General features: G+C 42.9%; 1 protein-coding gene across 6 annotated transcripts in view; it reads left to right on the forward strand.

Annotated features, from left to right (window-relative positions):
- The first annotated feature begins 710 nt into the window (after positions 1-710).
- The window catches only part of Specc1l (sperm antigen with calponin homology and coiled-coil domains 1-like), a 100,364-nt gene continuing 80,991 nt past the window's right edge, over positions 711-20,083 (forward strand). Inside the window, exons 1-5 of one of the 6 annotated variants that reach the window (NM_001145826.1) lie at positions 1,064-1,165; positions 10,706-10,855; positions 17,580-17,605; positions 18,445-18,542; positions 19,356-19,545. In NM_001145826.1, the coding sequence (NP_001139298.1) occupies positions 18,529-18,542; positions 19,356-19,545 (204 nt within the window). In that variant the 5' untranslated portion in view covers positions 1,064-1,165; positions 10,706-10,855; positions 17,580-17,605; positions 18,445-18,528. The other 5 variants (XM_017314127.1, XM_030245333.1, NM_153406.3 and 2 more) reach the window with 5 other exon arrangements.

Genomic DNA, 20,083 nt, shown 5'->3' on the forward strand with positions numbered 1-20,083 from the left:
TTGGTTAATGATTGATGTGGGAGAGGCCAGGCTCACCAGGATGTGGTGTGACCCCCTAGGGGATCCTGGATGATATAAGAAAGCAGGCTGAGCAAGGCATGAGGAGCAAACCAACAATCTGTGTTTCTCCAAAGCTTCTCTGCTTCAGTTCCTGCCTTCAGGTTCCTTTGAGTTCCTGCCCTGACTTCTCTCAGTGATGGTGTGTGACCTGGGAGTTGTAAGCCAAATAAACCCTTTCCTCCCCAGGTTGCTTTTGGTCATGGTGCTTTTATTATAGTAATAGAGCCATTTACAAATTTAAAAAGTAAAATAAAAACTACACAGGAATTACATAAGCTTATAGAACTCTTTAACTTTATAATGCTAGTGATCTTGTTCCCTTTAATGGGTGGAGTAGGGACCGGTGTTGCTCATGTGCTGGGAACATAATGGGTGCCTGGCATGTGCATTTTTCTCAACTGTCGGGTTCAGCACACTGTAAACATACATTTCAACCAGAGCGGACCTATTTGCCTTGGAGGAAAAACGAGAGACTAGGAGCACTTCCAGCACAAAAGACTGCAGTTATCTAGTTGCACCGCCGACTAGCACAGCGCGTGCGCGGTCCAGAACTCAGCGCGAAGAGGAGGTGTGACAGCTGGCGCCTGCGCAGTAGCAGCCCAGGGAGGCGCCGATCACGGCACATGCGCGGGGAGTAGAAGGGGGCGGCACCGGTGGATAAGGGGCGGGCGGAGGGCGGGAGCCGCAAGGGAGACAGGGCGGGCCGAGGGAGCGGCGCCGTGGGGTTGGCTGTTGCCCTGAGGCCGGACTCAACGGACCGGGCCGCGCCACCGGGCGAGCTCGCCGCCCGGCCCCAGCCCGGAGCCAGCGAGTGAGCGAGGCGGTGCCGCGCGGTAAGAGCCGGGGCAGGGTCTTCTCCGCTTGTGCCGCGGGCACGTTCGTCTCCTCAGCGCCGCCCGCGCGGCCAGGCCCGGGCGGCCCCGCAGACCCTGGCGGCCCCGCGCCTGCGCTGTCCCCCCTCGTCACCCCCCCCATCCCCAGCCATCCCGCGCCTGCGCCGTCTCCTGCCCGGGCGGACCTCACAGCTTGCCCCGCAGATCCCCCGGGAACCCAGGCTGGCGTGGTACCCAGCTGGCTGGGGGTCTCATCCCTGCGGAGAGGCTGGGTGCGACCCTGGTGCTTGTGTTCCCTGTGGTGTCGGGAGAGACCGGGCATTCATCCTAGTTCCTTGCCCTGGGCTGGGACAGGTTGCCTCCCCATCTGGTGCATTGAGGGTGGGGAGCAGGAGCGGAGGTCCCCCGAAGGCTGCGCCCTGCAGTGTTAGGACCTGGCTGTTGGAAGCTGGCAGTGTTCTTTATTCTTGAGACTTGGCTAATTATGTCAGATTGGATGTGGATGTTTCTGTGTGTTGTTGAAGAAATGCTGCATTTTCATTAGAGGCGTGTGTGTGTGTGTGTGCATTTTCATTAGAGGCTTGTGTGTGTGTGTGTGTGTGTGTGTGTGTGTGTGTGTGTGTGAGAGAGAGAGAGAGAGAGATAGAGAGAGAGAGAGATAGATAGATGGTGGCGATACCCCAGAGAACACTAGAAAAGAAATCGGTTTCTGGTGGGCTTAGCCGCCTAAAACCAAACAAAAATTTCTGTGATCATTCAAATGCAGGCATCCTTGATTTTTTGTTTTGTTTTGTTTTGGGTTTTTTTGTTGTTTGTTTTTTGTTTTGTTTTTGTTTTTGTTTTCACTCTCTTGAAGATCAGTCCTAAAGTGCGGCGGGGTGAGGGGGCACCCTTTGACTGTCATGACAGAGAATCGTAAAGTTTGGCCTACACCTGTAATCCCGAGGCCAAGGCTGGATGAGCTCCAACTGGGCTGCAGAGTAAGGCCTTGTCTCAAACTACAAACAAAAACAAAACAAAAAACAAATCGCGGAGCCCAGGAAGGCTTCTTGTCATTCAGGAAGCTAAATCTTGAGGTGAAATCAGCTGTGGACTACAGGCAACAACAGTTCTATCTAAAGGTTTGGAATGAGGCACCAGCGTTGTTGCATAGGCATTAAAGGCACCGTTCGGTTGGTCCTCTTTCAATATGTCAGGAATGGAAAGAGTTTGAAAAGCAATACGCCTGTGCTGAATTCTGTACAGACTCTTTTTTTTTTTTTTCTCTTGTCCTTTCCTTGTACTGGGATAATATAAGCAATTGACGATGGAAGTGTACTTGAGGGTTGAGTCGTATATGGATAACTTCACTCTCCCATCTTTGGTATTAAGGGCATGGAATATGGCTAGATAAGTGTTTTATAGCTAAGCTATATCTACTCCCCAGCTTGATAAAAATTGAAGTAATGTCTCAAAATATCCAACCAATATAGAAGGGGATATGGAGAAAAAAGTATGTTGGTCTCGTTACATTTTCTTTCCTATTGAGAAAGAGCTGATGCCCCCTTCCCTTTTTCCCCCTTTTAAAAATGTCTCATTTTCCCTTTGGATCTAGTGTACACCAAATAGTGTCCTAACCTTTTGAAATTTTAGATAGCTTGAGAATGCTTTGTATGCTTGTCTGTGTATATCCCAGGTATGTAGGAATCTTCTTGACATTTTCAGCAAGAAAGTGATTTTTTTTTTTGTACCATAGAAAAGCAGTATGAAGGTGTCTTTGTATCATTCAAAATATCAGTGTCAGATGCAGAGAGGAGAGTAATTATAGCTAAAGTGAAATTTGCTCAGGGTGTGTACCTACATCTTGTTTTCTTGACATGTGACTTGTGAAGTAGAAATTGGCTTTCTGACTGACTTGACAGAGCTCATTGTTCAGATGACTCAGGTATCGAAAAAGGTCAAAATTCCTATGAGGGTCGAGTTTTCTTATATACAGGACTTGCTGAATAACTGTATGTCTATTTAAATCACATGTCTAGCTTGCACAAAGTATTACTGCAGACATCTCACCTTGATAGAGGAATGATGACAGTGTAAGGGGTTGAGAGAGTTTCCTTTTCTTTTTGGCCTCATGGCTTTGGGAAAGTAAGCTTTTCTGGACCTGTTTCTCCATTCTGTGCTTGCACACAGAGGAGCTTCAGGAGCTATTTCAATATTAAAGAATCCTTATCTACAGTTTTTAGCCAACGATGATATTGTAGTTTCCTTCTCAAAAATTTGGGTGATGAGGCAGGCTGTATAGTATGTCTGAGATGATTAAATCTGAGATACCCTAGGGTAAAAGAATTTGAGTAGGTGTTTATGTCATAAAAACTAGGACAATGTTGGGAGTTTTGATGATACTGAAGGTATTAAATTTAAAGGACTGTCATTTCTAAAACAAAACAAAAACCATTCATTTTCTTGGTGCTAGGGGCTGAAGAGTTGGCTTAGCAGCTAAGTACATTTGTTGCTCTTATGAAGGACCTGAGTTTGGTCCCCAGCACCCACATACATAGTGCCTCACAACCGTCTGTAACTGTAGATACAGGGGACCCAGCACCTTCTATAGGGCAGCAAGCATGCATGTAGTGTACATATATACATTCATGCAAAACACTCATACACATAAATAAGTTTCATATTTCAGCATCTAGTTAGACATGATTTTTACAAGTTTGTAGTTTAAGTTGTATTGGAGGTTGAGAAAGATTGCTTATGTGTAGTAGTTTGAGGCCAGTTGTAGCAATGTAGGTAGGTAGGCTCTATTAAAAAAAGATTAAACATCATTTATGATGGTGATACCAAATGATGATTTATGGTCATTGCAAATGTAAATACAAGAGAGCATATTTACTGTGAGTTTAGAAGTAAAGAGCCTAAAGTCTTGTTTTGTTGTTACTGTTAGTGAGGCTAAGACAAAATTTCTAGGCTGTTGCTTTTAAAAAGATTCAAATACAGCTGCCTGGCTTGGTGGCACATGGGGTTCCAGACTGCATAGAGAGACCCTGTCTCAAAAGCCAAAAAAAAAAAAAAAAAAAAAAAGAAAGAAAATTCCTGTTATGATTATCCTTAAAATGTAGTTCTTGGGCTGAGGCTCAGCGGGTAAGTGAAGAAAGGAAGAGCGTGATGCACAGATATGAGGACTAGAGTTTGTATCTCCAGAACTCTCACAAAGCTGACACGGTACATATGCCTGTAATTGCTCTGCTGTAATGGGGAGGTCGGAGAAGACAGGAGGATGCCTAGAAGCTTGCTGGCCCGCTAGCTTGTAGTATGCAGCAGCAAACAGGAGACCCTGTCTCAAGATGGAAGGACTGGCACCCAAGTAGTCTTCAGGCCTTCACATGTGCTCAAGAATGCACACATACATACTATACATGTTCACAAAGATCCGTATGTGTACTTCTTACATGATATAAAATACCAGGAGTCTTTTATGTGTGTACCTGCCTGTTTATATGTGTCAAGTGTATAGAGCACCCACTGGTAGAGATTGACAGGTCTCTGGAATTGTGTGCATATGACAACAAAATAATGCTAAAGGACATTCCTGTTGTTGGAATTGTTAGTGCTGAATAGACTAGCTGCAGTGTAAAAAGAGAAAACTCCCATTGGCTCAGAAGGTTTGCTTTTTGCTTTTTGTTCTTGTTTTTTCCCTCAGTTGATGGATTTGAAACAACATGGTGATCAAGTTGGTCTTGGGATGTAGCTTAATGTTCAACATCCCTAGTAATATGGGAAGCGCAAATTAAAAGTTCATTGAGATACTATCTCATCCTTGTCACTGGCTATTGAATCTGATAACAAATTTTGGCATGGATATGGGGAAGAGGAACTCTTACTCATTGCTGGTGGGAATGCAAATCAATGTAGCCATTGTGATAGTTAGTTTGGGGATTCTCCTATACTACTCCTGGGGATTTACCTAAGATATTCTATCAGGGATATTTGCACAGCCATGTTGATTGTTGCTCTATTCACAATAGCAAGAAAATAGAAACAGCCTAAATATTCACTGATGATTGGATAATGAAAATATAGTACATACATACAATGGAATATTAATCAGCTGTAAATAAAAATGAAATCATGACATTTGCAGGATGGTGAATGAACCAAGAAAGCATAATAAGTGAGATGATTATGAAACAAAAAACCAAACTACATGTTCCTCCTCCTATGTAGATCCTAGCTGATGGTATGTTCTTTTGTGTGCATAAAAGGTCCAAGTGTGGATGAAGTCCAAAAGTTAAGATGGGAGACTATTAGGTGATGAAGATGATGGGCAAAAGGAGGAGAGAGGATAGCAAACTCTTCTCTAGTTTCAACTCTGTCATAGGTGTGTGTGTGTATGTCTGTGTGTGATTCAGCTTTCTGTGTATTGAAATGGCAAAAATCTATCATTCCAAAATAAGCTAATACATGTTATTCTTTTGAGGCATCAGTTGTGATTTCTTTTTAATTCCATTGATTAGCACCATAGGATATGATTAGTTCTTGTGTTTATTGGTCTCATTGACCCACTTAGAAAAAATGATTAAAATTTTTTTGTTGTTGTTCTGGAGGGAGGGGATATTTTTCTGTTTTTTTTTTCTTCTGTTTAAAACTATTAAATCATGTCATTAGATTTTTATTTAATATGTAAATTGTACTGCTATTTATAAAGTGTGGTTCTGTGAAAACTTAAGTTTGGGGGTGTAGCTTAGTGGTAGAATGCGTCCCTAGCATGTACAAGGTCTTGGGTTCAACCCCCAGCAACATAAAAATACGTAAATAAGGCTTAAAGTATTGAAGGGTGGGGGTGCTGAGAAGGGAGACAGCTTTGATATATAGCAAATATAGATGACTTTAATGGTCATGAAGCTTTTACAATTCATGGGAGTTTACTCTGCCATGAAATCCTCCAGAAATAGTTGTAAGAGCTGTAGGGGAAATAAACTGTAGGGGAAAAGTGAAAAAGAAATGGTGGAGGGTCAAAATTTATCAAAAGGTCTATTTTGGAAGCCTTAAAATTGATGTAATCCCTGCCTTGGCATTGTGTGTGTGCAGCTGTAATACCAGCACTTAGGAGATTGAAGCTGGTTCTCAGCAGCAAAGTGAGATCACAGCCAGCCTGGGCTACATGGCACTTTGTCCTAAATAACCAGTGAAGAATAAAATTTGGGTCTGGCAAGATGGCTTAGTGGTTAAGAGCACTTGTTCTTTTAGAGGCTAGAGGTTGCACATGAGGCGCAACATTTAGGGAGGGAGTGGAAAGGAAATTTGAACTTTTGCTGTGACAGTTCTCTGTTGAGGGAAGGGCACACAACAGAGTGGGCATCAACAAGCGTCCTTCACAAAGGGTCAGGTAGAGAATGTTTAGTCATTATAAACTATACAGTCTGCTTTGCAGCTAATCAGCGCTCACTTTAGTTCAAAATAGCCTTTAACAGTATGTGACTGGGTTTCAGTAAAAGTTGGATCTTACAGGTTTTCATTCCATGAAATAGTCTAGATTTTCTTTCCGTCTTAGGGTTTCATTGCTGTGAAGGGACAACATGACTGAGATAACTCCAATACAAGAAAGCATTTAGTTGGGACTGGCTTACAGTTTCAGAGCTTCAGTCCAGGCAGACATGGTACTAGAAGATAGATCTCAGAGCTCTGTCTTGATCTGTAGGAGACTGTTTTCTGCAGGCAGCCAGGAGGAAGGTCTGAATCATACTGGCCAGACTTGATCATATATATGAAACCTTAAAACCATGCCTCCACAGTGACATACTTCCTCTAAAAAGACCACACTTTCTAATAGTGCCACTTCCCATGGGCCAGGCATGTTCAAACCACCACATTTGCGAGTCCTTCAATAACATAATTTGAGTTTGTGATGGTCTGGATTTGTCCTGCTCTTAGACATACTTAAGAATTTTAAGTTGCTGGCTGTTCATTGCTATGTATGGAATTATGATTGATTCTTGCATACCAGGCTTGTACTGTGAGATCTTGCTGTATGTGGATTACCCAGTAGTGTTTACAGAGTCTACTGAATATGCCATTCAGTGGTGTCTGTAAATATTGCCAGTTTTACTTCTTCCTTCTCAGTTGGAATACTGTTTAGTTTTGTGCCTGCCTTCCCCCCACCCCCACCCCCACCCCCACCCCCTGGCTTTTGCCTTGGCACACAGTGAAGCACAGTGGAAAGAGTGGGCTTACTTTCTTTTCTTCCTGCACATGGAGGGGCCCAGGTCTTCCGGAGCTAGAGTTACAGACAGTTGTGCTTGTTGCGAATTGGACCCAGGTCTTCTGGAAGAGCAACCAGTACTCTTAACTGCTGAACCACTTCTCCGGCCCTTCAAATGTTTTCTATGAGGGTAAAATACAGTTTTATGGCATTCAGCATGACATTAACTATAGGCATTCCCTCGAATCAATATGTCAAATTAAGGAGATTGTTACAGTTTTTTTAGAGTTTTTTTGTTTTATTGAATCAAGAATGAAATTTAGACTTTTAGTGCTTCTGTTTATGCTGAACTAATCTTACAGCTTTTCCTTCTTACTTTGTAACATTGATTTACATTGAGTTTTGAATGTTAAACTTTGATTTGTGGGTTAAGTGACATTTGTTCTTAAAAATATTTATTGGTGTGTATGCGTATATGTGAGGTTTGTGTATGTATGTGTGCATGAATGCGCATATGTGTGTGAATATGTCTGTATGTGCATGTATGTGCACATGTGTGTGTGTGTGTGTGTGTGTGTGTGTGTGTGTACTGGGGGAGTGTTGCGCCAGCACACTAATGCCATAGGAAAACTTAGAGGAATTGGTTCAGGTCATCAGGCTTGGCAGCAAGGTCCTTAACTCTCTAAACCAGCTTACTGGGCTCACTGGCCCTAATATACTCATCAGCTTTTGTGGTTTTTTTATTTTTATTTTATTTTTTTATATTTCAACACAGGGTTTTTCTGTATAGCCCTGGCTATCCTGGAACCCACTCTGTAGATCAAGCTGGCTTGAACTCAGAGATCTGCCTGCCTCTGCCTCCTCAGTATTGGGATTAATGGTGTATTAATAGGCCACCCTGCTGGCCCTGATATTCATTCTTGATGTATAATCTTTGTTTTGGCTTGTTAAATTAAATTTGCTGGCTTCCCCACCCCCCAACCCCCCATTTTGTATTGCTATGACTCAAACACAGGGCCTCACATGGTAGGCAAACCTGGTACAATACCCTCAAGTCATAGTTTTCTGAAATTTTGTTTAGGACTTATAAATAAATTCATTTCCTTAAGAGATACTGATCAGTATGGTTTCTTTTTCTCCATTGTTTTTTCCATTTCTTTTGGTAACGCCTTTGCCAACAATTTTACTTGTTAAAGTGAACTGGGAAGTACTTTGTAGTTTTCTTGAAGAACATTATGGTTTGAATGTGTTCCCCAGGAAGAATGGCTTGGACTTAGTCCCCAGTCCTACAGGTGTAGGTAGTGCTTGAGTCATGAAGAATTCACTCCCCCAAATGGATTAAATGACAGTTATAAAAGGCTTGAGGCTGTGCATTCAGAGCTCCTGTTCTTTCACAGGTCTGCCTTACACCTTCTACCATGCATGATAACAAAAGGCCTCTCAACTGTGTGCCAAACAAATTCTTTTGGCATGTTACCCAAGGAAGGTTTCCTGTTCCAGCAGCTCAGAACAAACTAGTTGTAGAAAATTGATAACAAGAAGTTGGGCCGTTTCTATTATAAATACCTGGCAATATATATGCAGTTTGGGATATAGAGGCCAGTTGGATTTAGAGGAACAATCTAGGGAAAATAAAACAACTAAATTTCTGTGAGTGGAACATCCCAGGCACCAAGCTACATTAGGAATTAGTTAAGTGGTTGTCATCAAAATAGCTCAGGAAAGGGTGTTTAATGAGGTCTTAGGTGGAGCTAAGGGATAATGTATTGGAAACTTGAGCAAAGGCACTGTAGTTCCCAGCTACAAAGATGGTAGTGAATGCAGAACTTAAGGATGGGGCAGATGAGTGGGCAAGGTGCAGGATGACCTTATTGGGGGGTTGCTTACAGTGAAACGGGAAGAGAAATGACAAAGATGGATTGACAAGAGGAGAATGAGAAGGTTTGGAAGGCTTTGAGACAGGCCTTTACAAAAGCCTGGAGCTGGATGTTAGTGGTGCATGTTTGGAATCCCAGCACTCACATGGTTGATGAGCCTGAGTTACAGAGTGATACCATCCCTCAAAGAGCCAAAATAAAGCCAGTGGCTCATAGGTGTAGGGTTCACAGGTGTGATGGCAACACTTTGGAGGCTGAGGCAGGACAATTCCTGTGAGTTCAAGGCCATTTCCGGGCCATGTAGTGAGTTCTAGACTAGCTTGGGCTACAGAGTAGAACCCCATGTCAGCAAATCAACCAACAATTCAAGCAATGACAACAAACCCCTAACAGGTGAAAGTGTGCTAGAGAAAGAATACTTGGAGTGTGATAAAAAGATTAATACAGTTTGGGGAAAGTAGGTTGTATTTGTAGAAAGCACAGAAGACCCTGAAGTCATCTGAGAAGCTTTGAGACAAAGTCTTTGAGGGCTGTGTTTGCCAGGGAGGCTCTGTGGGACCATATTTGCTGTTGTGTGCTACTCTGGACTCTGTTCCCTGGGTTGCAGTGCAGTGTCTTGCTGTGCAGTGCTTCTTTGCCCCAACTATGACACAAGCAGGTCTACGTGCAACTCAGGGTAACACTCTGCAAGGATGAACACTAAGCCTTGGGGCTGCAATTGCAGATGATGGGCATAGTCAGTGCACAGGTTGGGGGGGGCATAGAAGCCTCCGTTAGATTTAAAGGATGTATCAGACACCCTCGAGAGCCTAGGCAGGAATTTGTTATGGAGACTGTCCACCACAAAGAGCCTTCCATAATGACACTGTCAGTGGAGCTATGGAGTGAGGATGCTGTGGAGTCTCCAGCACTATTGAACCCATTAGAGAACAGCCACAAGGCTGCCTGGGAGCTCTGTGGCATGGCCATTGCCCAGCAGAACAGTGCTGCTAGAAGACCCTGTTATGTCTAGAAGGTGGGGTCAGGAGTCAGGAGATTACTGGGGACCTTAAGTACTTTCCTTGCTGACTTTTGAACTTGATGGGAGCAGCTGCTCTACTTCTCAAACCTAGTGTCCTTTTGGGGATGAAAATACTTCTATCATTATCCTACCATTGCATCTCCTCCCTACTTTCTGTTTTGAGAAGAGGTCCCACTTTGTTGGCTGTATAACCCTGGGTGGCTTTAAAGTCATCCCCTTACCTCAGCCTCCTTGGTGTTGGGATTGCAGGTATGTGCTGCAATGCCCAGAGTCAGTGAAATATTTTCTTCTGATTTTAGCTGTCTTTACATTTCACTCTAGAATTGGAAAACAGATTCCGCAGAATATAGGAAGTGGTCCCCGGCAGGGAAGATGTAAATCATACATTGGATTTCCTTCAAAAGTGCTGGCCATTTAGGTTATCTACTTTCTCCCCTGAGGCCATCTCTCAATGAGCTTTTGTGTTCTGTGCTTCAATAGATTTGTTTGTTTCATCTAAACTTTTGAACTTGTTGACTTAAAGTGAATCTTAGGCATTGTGTTTGTTGGCTTTTGCAGTTAGCCTTTCTTTGTTTTGCTTACTTTGAATTTTATTGCTTTTCTTTAATATTGTTAAATTGGCTTACTTATGTTCTCTCTGTCTATGTCTCTGTCTCTCTGTCTCTGTCTGTTTGTCTGACTGTCTGTCTGTCTGTCTCTCTCTCTCTCTCTGTGTCCTATCTTAAAAAAGCAGTAGTTCAAAAAAGGACAAGAGATCTGTATCAATCAGAGAGTTGTGGTCAAAGGCCAATGGAATGAGTCAATGAGGGTGGAGTGGGTGAGTAAATGAGAAGAGAAGGGGACAGACAGACGGACAGACAGATGCCAGGACGTCCAGAGAAAGGTAAGTGTCAGAAATGACCCACAAGTGGAGGTTTTGCTGAGAGAGGCAGCAGTAGACCCTGTGATAGCAGGGAGCAGGAGAGCCATGTGCTTGAGATGGCGCAGCAGTGATTTTAGTTGTCTGGAGGAACTCCCAAAGCTTGTCTGTGACTGAGTGAGTCGGGGGAGCTGTGCATGCTTCTAGTACCACAGGGAAATGAAGGAATTAGGGGTGAGCTTAGAACAAAGGAGAGTTGCCTCACTTGTTGGAATGGGCAAAGAGTAAGGTTTATCATGTCACCATGTAGAGCTGCCTGTCCCTTGTTGGTTCACACACAGTTTAATGTGGTCCTTGTAGATTCTATGACATTTTGCTTTCTAACATATCCAGCTTGCTGCATTTCAGATTCTTAGTTCTCTATCCTGCTACTGAGATGAGCAGTTACTGAGTGAGTTATTGATACCTTATGACAGGTTGCCACGTAGTGGAGTGACTAAGTGATCTGACTCATTACGAGTTAGGCTTTGATTCTGACTGAGTGTATTATCTCAGCAATGCCTCAGGCTCTTCAGGTCATAGCTTTGACTTTCTGTTCCTCAAGTTTCTGGTTATGATTTTCATATATTGCTGAGTGGTGTCTTTGGGGCATGTGCCCTGTTTACTTCCTTTATAGGGCCTGTGCGTTCTAGGAGAGCTCTGTGGGAGGATCAGCAGTTTCAAATCCACTGTCTGGAATTCCCCCAAGCACCCTATGCTCAACTCTGTTTCTCTTATGTAAACCAGCCAGTCTGCTGCGTTCAGCCTGGGTTACGCAGTGACTTCCAGTTGACATATTTCCCCAGCCCCAATGGTCCTCATCTTTAGCAGCCAATCTTAAAAGGCCAGTCTCCTTTCTCACATCCCATTCCACGCCATCCAACCCAGCTATATGAAATACAGCGCAAAGGACTTCGTTTTCCCAATTCACTGACTTCCCCTCCTCACTGACAGTAACCTCCAGGTGGCAGTTATTTGGACCCCTGTGCCGGGGTTGGTTTAGACACAAATGTACACATCTCTAAATTGATGTTCTTAATTAAAGGTGGCTTGAGTTAACTTTATGAATGCTGTACTGTGTAAGTTTTTAACTCCCTGCCAAAAATCTGAATATAAAGCCATGATTTGACTAAAGATTTTCTTTTTGTAAGTGTTAAGAAACCTTGGTAGAGGAGGGAATGGCCTGAGGAGACTCAGAGTTTCTTGCATTCTGGCAGTTTTAACTTTGGGAACCAATTTATTTTGGACTAAATCTGCAAAAATAATTTGTGTAGCCAGAAATTCTTGTAGATAATCTCTTTCCAGTCTTGTCACTTGTCTGGAATGCTAAGTATTATCAGCGGTTTAACGGTTTAACGGTCTCCTCAGCAGTGTGCATTAAAACAGAGACGGCCAGGTGTGATTTTACTTCTGTTGCTCTTTTAAAAACAGTAACAGAAGGAAAACGGGTATGTAGTTGTAGGTTTGAAAGTCCAGGATGAGCTCGGCGTGGTGGTGCACGCCTTTAATCCCAGCACTTGGGAGGCAGAGGCAGGCAGATTTCTGAGTTCGAGGCCAGCCTGGTCTACAGAGTGAGTTCCAGGACAGCCAGGGCTACACAGAGAAACCCTGTCTGGAAAAACTAAAAAAAAAAAAAAAAAAAGTCCAGGAAGTTTCTACTTGTTTCTCATATTTCTTTGTGTTAAATCTTAGAGAGAAAGCCCATTGTAAGTGAGTGTTCCTGTGCTAAAACAATGAGATAGAGTTGTGTTTAATGACTTTTGAAAACTAACTCATTTCTTCTAGCATCTACTTAGTTATGACTTAATGGAAAGAGCTGACTTTGAGTAGACCAATTGCTGCGTTCTATAGCCTCTATGTCTTCCTCCTCTCCAGCCCAGAGAGGGGTTCTCTGACTAAATGTGGCTAGCACTTGTACAGTGTGGATCTTGCCCTGTCTGCCTGCCTGCCTGCCTGCCTGCCTGCCTGCCTGCCTGCCTGCCTGCCTATCTGCTGTGATTTTAAGTGACAATAGCAAAATCTAGCTGGCTGTGACTTTTTAAAAGTGCTCTTTAGCTCGTCTTTCCCACTTAGCCTTGGTCCAGCTGCAGTCTGCTTTGCACTTGTCCCTGGCGCTAGCTTGACCCTGCTCACCGTCAGCCCTGACACTGGCTGAGGGCCTTGTGGGCACAGCTGATGAGTGTGCCTTTCTCTGTGCCTCACCTTCAGACTGCTTTTACTTTGTGGTCAGGTACAAAGGAAGGAACTGTGAGAATCTCATGAAGGTCATTTGTATAAATGTGTAAAACATGTAAATTACACATTAAATGCATGTATGTTAGTAATAATTGCCCCAATATTAGATGTAGAATAAAATCTGGTCATACTATACATACATACATATATATATATATATATATATATATAGAGAGAGAGAGAGAGAGAGTGTGTGTGTGTGTGTGTGTGTGTTAAAATAAGCATTTAAAACTGGTCCTTCTTAGGTCAGTAAGCATTGACATTTCTGAATCAGGGTTAGACTTTTTCTGTGGGTTTGAACAAAGAAGAGAAATCATAGCCAAAGGTGCCTTACCCCTGTGTAGCTCTCTTTTCTGTTTCAGGCACTCTGGCAACATGCCAGTTGCATGTATGTAGATTTCTGATATGACAGGGAGGGCTTGGCCTTCCCTTGGAGGAGGAACCCTTGACATTTGCTTTGGAGTCACACTTTACATACACTTTTAAAATGGCTACTGTAAATGTACTGTCTGTGTGTAACAGCATGCTCCCCCCCCCCCCCCCCCCGGTGTTGGGCTTCGGGTTGGCTCAGCAGTGAAGAGCACCTGCTGCTCACACACACAGAGGACCTGGGTTCACCCACATTGGTACTCATAGTGGAGACTGTAATACCAATTGTAGGGGATCTGATGCCGTCTTTGGTTTCTGTGGATATTTCGAGCATGCAGTGGTACCTTTGCATTTGTATAGGCAAAACATTCAGACACATAAAATAAAATAAAAAATAAAATAAAGAATAAGGCCCTGAAAGATGGCTTAGCTATTAAGATCACTGGCTGCTTTGCCAGAGGACCCAGGTTTCATTATAAGCACTCATGTGTCTGTAACTCCATTCCCAGGGGATTCTAATGCCATCTGGCCTATAAAGGTACTGTATGCATTCCATGCATAGAATACACACAGGCAAAACACATATACATAAAAGAGAAGAAAAGAAAAAAAAATCTTAAACCTTTTTTGAAGAATTTAGTATAGAACCTGTTTATTGCATTATGATTGACTTACTGAAATATTTTTTATTGGCTTTTCAAAATTAAGATTGTTTTTGTAGGCATCTGAGTTTTATCTGATTGGCTGTTGGTTTTGATTCATCTGACACTGACTTATGCATAGCACCTTCCATGACTGCAGAGTTCTCTTGACTGTGATTCCTTTCCAGTGTTTGAATCTGTTCTTAGTTTACATTTTTAAAGATTTATTTATTTATTTATTTAATGTATATGAGTACACTATAGCTGTACAGATGGTTGTGAGCCTTCATGTGGTTGTTGGGAATTGAATTTAGGACCTCTGCTCTCTCTGGTCTGTCCTGCTTGTTCTGGTCAATTCTGCTCGCTCATCCCTGCTCTCTCCAGCCCAAAGATTTATCTATTATTATACATAAGTACACTGTAGCTGACTTCAGATACACCAGAAGAGGGCATCATATCTCATTATGGGTGGTTGTGAGCCACCAGATGGTTGCTGGGATTTGAACTCAGGACCTTTGGAAAAGCAGTCAGTGCTCTTACCTGCTGAGCCATCTTGCTAGCCCCTTAGTTTACAATTTTAAGATGATATTTAAGTACAGAGTTGTGAGATTATGGAAAAATGTGTTTAGATTGCTCGGGTCAAGACCTTTTGTAGATTTTTAGCGGGATAATGATAATCATAAGAATCACAGTTAATAAGCAATTACTTTCCAAAAACATGTTTTGAACACTCTACTGTTATAAACAAGGCTCACAGAGTTAGCCATTTACAGAATGACAGACCTGGTCTCTTGAGTGTCATTTCTGTGGACTGCTTACCATGCATCTGCAGCATTTCCTGGTTTGTAATTTTCAGTGGGAAAGAACTAGAAGCTAGTGTTTGTTGACGTCTACATGCTATAGTATGTAATTTAATGTAAGTAAGAAGTAAAAGAGTCTTAGTCATTCCTTGTAAAGGAATCTTGGTGAGCCATTCTGACACACTCCTTTTAATCCCAGCACTTAGGAATGGAGGCTGGTAGATTCAAAGCCAGCCTGGATAACATAAGGGGCTCCAGGTCAATCAGGGCTACATAGTGAGACCCTGTCTCAAAGGGAATGGGGCCCTGGTGGGGAGGGGGAGTAGGGGGTAGGGGTAGTGGTGGATTCTTTTACAAGGCATCTTTTCAGTTGCTGCCTTTAAAAATGTTATTTTTGTTTTATGTGTATGGGGGCTTTGTTTTTTTGTGTATATCTGTATACCACCTTTGTGCCTGGTGCCTATAGAGATCAGATTCCCTGTCACATTCCCTGGGACTGTGGTCACAGATGTTTGTGGGCCGCCATGTGGGTGCTGGGAATTGAACCTGAACCTGAGTCCTCTGGAAGAGCATCTAGTACTCTTAACTGCTGAGTTGTCTCTCTAGCTCCAAGATGCTGCCTTTAAAATATTTAGTTATTTACATATTTATTTACTTTTGAGGCAGTTTCACGTAGGTCATGTGGTCTCACACATGCTGTGCAGTTGAAGATGACCTTGAGCTGATTTTCCTGCCTCTGTCTCCCAGATGCTGGGTTACAGGAATCCACCACTACTCCTGGCTGCCTTTATTTTAATCAGGCTTTAGTCATAGTCAGGATATGCAGGATGTTTTATAAATTTCAATAGCTTTTGTCTATCAGATCTTCTTCATTGTGGGCTGCTACCCTGATAAGTATGTTAGGTTTCTTTTTCACTTAATCATCTTAGTATCCTTGTACAGTACATACTGTTACCAACCCCATTTTGTGAATGAGGAAGCTAAAACTTAAAGAGTTGAGTAACTAGTCCCTGGATACATATTTGATCTCAAGTAGTTACTAGTTTTTAAAATTAAGCATGGAGGATTTTTTTTATCTTTCTCAGCATGGAAGATCTTAAGATAACAGTTAAATTTAAATGCTTTAAAATACCAGTGCATTTCTTTTGCAGAGGTAAAGAGATTATAATAGTGGAGGTTAGAGTTTAAAGGGAAAGATAAAATCCCACTGTGACTTAGAAAGTAGGGTTTAAATGTTTTTATAGTGTCAAGAAAGGATCCTGTCCTTCACTGATAGCCCTTTTGGTCTCCAAGACAGTCACTGTCCTTGATTCAGGGTGCATCTCTTTGATGCAGCATGACAGGTAAGATAAATTCCTAGGGCCGCATTGCATCACTTCAAACACTTGATTGGCATATCTTTTATGGGTGGGTGGTTGGAGAGGGTGGAGCTTCTGAATCCTGGAAATAAGCTGTTCTCTCTAACCTTGGTTTGTCGCAACATCTTTCCTACCTTTGGGCCCTGGTGAAATAACGTCTACAACTAGGATATAAATACTTTTTCCCTCTTACTGGTTTACATGTGTTTTGTGTATCAGAAGTCTTTAAGCTAGGCTTTATTAATTCTGGTTTATAAGAGAAGAATTTATGAAGATAAGTGATTTGCCCTAACAACTTAAGGCAAAGCTAGAGCTTGAACCCTGCTCTCCTGACTATATCTTATTTATTAAAACATTATTATATTTAGTATGTGTTTGAGTGTCTGTGTGCATGTGCACATGTGGGTATCCATATAGGGGCATGCCATCGTGTGTATGTGAAAGTCAGAGGATAACATATGGGAGTTGGTTCTTTCCTTCTACTTGGCTTGTCAGGCTGCACTATCTCACCAACTCTTACTTGATATTACTATTGTTTTAAATAAAAACAGAATTGTCAGACTAAGTCTTGCTATGTAGTTCAGGCTGGACCAGAAATCCATGTAGCTCAGCTTGGCAATCTTCATGCTTCATGGTGAAGCATATTGTACTTCACTGGGTCTGAGGCCCAGAGGACACCTATGTTGGCACACCACAGATGTTATTGTTGCTTCGTCCTATGTAACATTCGCAATAATTAGGTGAATATTTTAGTTACTTTTCTATTGTTGTTCCATGACCCAGACAACTTCTAAAAGAAAGTACTGAGTTGGGGGCTTGCTCACCAGTTTCAGATGGTGAGTTCATCATGGTGAGGAGCATGGTGGCTGGCAGGCATAGAGGGAAAGAGGCAGTGGGAAGAAGAAGAGGGAAGGAGGAAGAGAGGGTACAGAGAGAAGGGAAGAGAGAGACTGAGTTTGGCTTGGGCTTTACACATTCTCCAACAAGGCCATACCTCCTGATCCTTCCCAAAACAGTTCCACCAACTAGGGACTAAGCATTGAAGCACATGAGTCACTGGTGGCCATTCCCCCTCAGATAACTACAGTGAATTACATTAAATTATGAGGATGCCTTATACAGATTCCTTACACTGCAGCTTCTCTTTTATTGCAGAAATAATAACAGGCAAGGATGGATGGATGAATGAATGAGAGTGGCTGATCTTCAGGGGGCCCAGATTTGATTCCCAGCACTCAGGTAGTGTCTCAGAACTATCCTTAACTCCAGTTCCAGGGAATCCAGCACTCTCTTTTGGCCTCCACAGGCATCAAACACAAAAGTAGTACACAGGTATGTGGGTAGGCAAGCATCCGTATACATACAAAAAAACTTTTAAAGAGATGCAGGTGTGTTCAGAATGGTGCAGGAACTGGAAGGAAGGAATTCGAAAGTTTCTTGTACCGAGCTGCTGGGAGAAGAGCTCTCCCACAAAGAAAAGCTTTACGGCAGTGTTTCTCAATCTGTGGGTCAAGATCCCTTAGTGGGGTTGAACGACCAAGGTCACTTAAGGCTATCTGCATATCAGATACTTACATTATGATTCATAACAGTTAATACATAAAATTATAGTTAGGAAGTAGCAACAAAAATAATTTTATGGTTGGGGTGGTGCCACATGTGAGGAGTTGTGTTAGGCATAGAGGGAAGGAGGAAGCATTAGAAACGTGAGAATTGCTGCTTTGTGGCATTCTCAGATACTAAGCACATTGGAACAGTGCTTTTGAGTGATACTTTGTTTGAGCTTAGATCAAGGCAGTGAAAAGCTGCAGCAGTAAGGGCATTCCCGTGGCCATGTCCTCATACCCGGGCTTGTGCTCTGTGGCCCTTCACTCTGTTCTTCATAGCAGCTGCAGGCAGATGTTTAGGGGATGCAGATTGGTTAGAGCATGGCTTCTTAAAACTGTGCTGCCCTCCATGTGGGCTGCAGTGCAGGTGTCTGAATGTACAAGGACACCTTGTTTCAGAGTCAAACGTGCTTCCTAGCAGCACCCACCTGCGCTGCATCCTGCGATTTCACTGCAGCCTTGGCTAAACTGAAAAAAGTTTTGGGCAACTTTTGTTGGCAGAGAGATTTCAAGACAGCTTAATATTGTCTCTGTCCTGTGGGTATTACTGATCACTCAGTACAGATCTACATTGAGAAAGAAGAAACAGGACAAAAAAGAAACGACAGAATGTACACTTTGAGAAGAAAAAGAGCACCTGGAAATTAGATGTTGGAACTAAGGTGTGTGCTGAAAGATAAACCTGATGTTAAAGGGAGTAGTGCCCTCAGGGCAAGATGCCACCCAACTAATCCTGCAATTTGTGAAAGGAAAAAGTCTGAGGGATTTCCTTTACCTAAAAGCAACTACAAAGGCACATTTATGCAAATGTAATTCAAGGAGGGGCCAGGTTCCATCTAAAGTAAATTGTCAAACTTGGCAGTTTCAGGCAGTGGTTCTGGCTTTAGAACTCTGAAGGAGAGAAGAGTAAAGCGTATGGATTCCACAGTTAAGGAGAGCTGTATAGGCAGGCACGTGGCAGTGGAGACCCTGCATGGAGGCCTTGAGAGGCCATTTTGTGAAGATGTGAAAGTCATGCCTAGATTGTGTTAGGGGCCACAGAATGTTCGTGAGCCAGGGGGTGCCCACAGGGAGACTGAAAGCAGGTGGTGGGGGTGCTCATGGGGATACAGAGTGCATAGTGGGGACGCCCAAGACAGAGTGTGTGCGCTAGCAAAGCTAGGAGGAAGGAGCTAGCCAAGTACTCCCTTTGACACTGGGCACAGCCACAGGATTTGGAGTTTGCCCTGATGGGAACTAGCCAGCACATGGTATAAGGTGTTCTGTCTCCTGAATGGGTTAGGACACACATTATAAATCTGTAAAGTATTAGCTTCTATAAGTGAACTGAAAGATTGCCAACATTTTTGTTTTGTTATTGAGACATCTGTCTTTCAGATACTTTTATCATGTCGTGGAAATTTTCAGAAATAATTTCTAAAGAGCTGCTTTGTCGTTTTCTTTTCAACATGATGCCTCTTCTATTCTTCCCACAGGTTTGGTTGTAAATGCATCACCAAGAGGCAGCCCAGAATGAAGAAAGCAAACAGGAGTGCTGGCTCAGTGCCTAAGGTGTCTGGGATAAGCAAACCGCAAACAGTAGAGAAAAGCAAGCCTGAGAACAGCTCTTCAGCACCCACAGGAGTCAAGCCTGTGAGGCCTGGGGCAGCAGCAGCCTTGTCAAAGGTATTCACGTAGCTGTATTTGAATATGCAGTGGATTTTAGGCATGTATTTAAATATGTTGAATTTATTAAATGAATATAATTTGGGGTTCACTCTCTGCTAGTACTAGGAACACAGTCTTTGAGGAGATCTTTCAGCAGGGTAACCTTAATTGGTGTTTTGGTCTATCTGTACGAATGAAACTTAACAGTAGGCTCTGTATAAAGAAAATAACCAAGTGCCTGCTTTATACAGGGAATCATGTACAGGTGAGCCAGAGGTAGAGTCTGCCTTCAGGGAGTTTGAGAAGTGAATGGCGGCCGAGAGATGCGTGTAGGAGTACATGAACCACCTGTGTTTCATGTCAAATGCCCAAGGGACAGTAGACAGTGTGGATGGTGCATACTGCTCCTAGTTCAGGAAGGCTTTGTGAAACGAGGGGATGAGACATATGTTAAAGGATGACTGGCTGTCATATTCCTGTGACTTGTTGGCAGTGGTTTTTGTCCTCTGACACGCACTTTTACATCGTCAGTTTCTTTGTTTGTTTTTGGGTTTTT

Source organism: Mus musculus, chromosome 10 (genome assembly GCF_000001635.26).
Source record: "Mus musculus strain C57BL/6J chromosome 10, GRCm38.p6 C57BL/6J".
Lineage (NCBI taxonomy): Eukaryota > Metazoa > Chordata > Mammalia > Rodentia > Muridae > Mus > Mus musculus.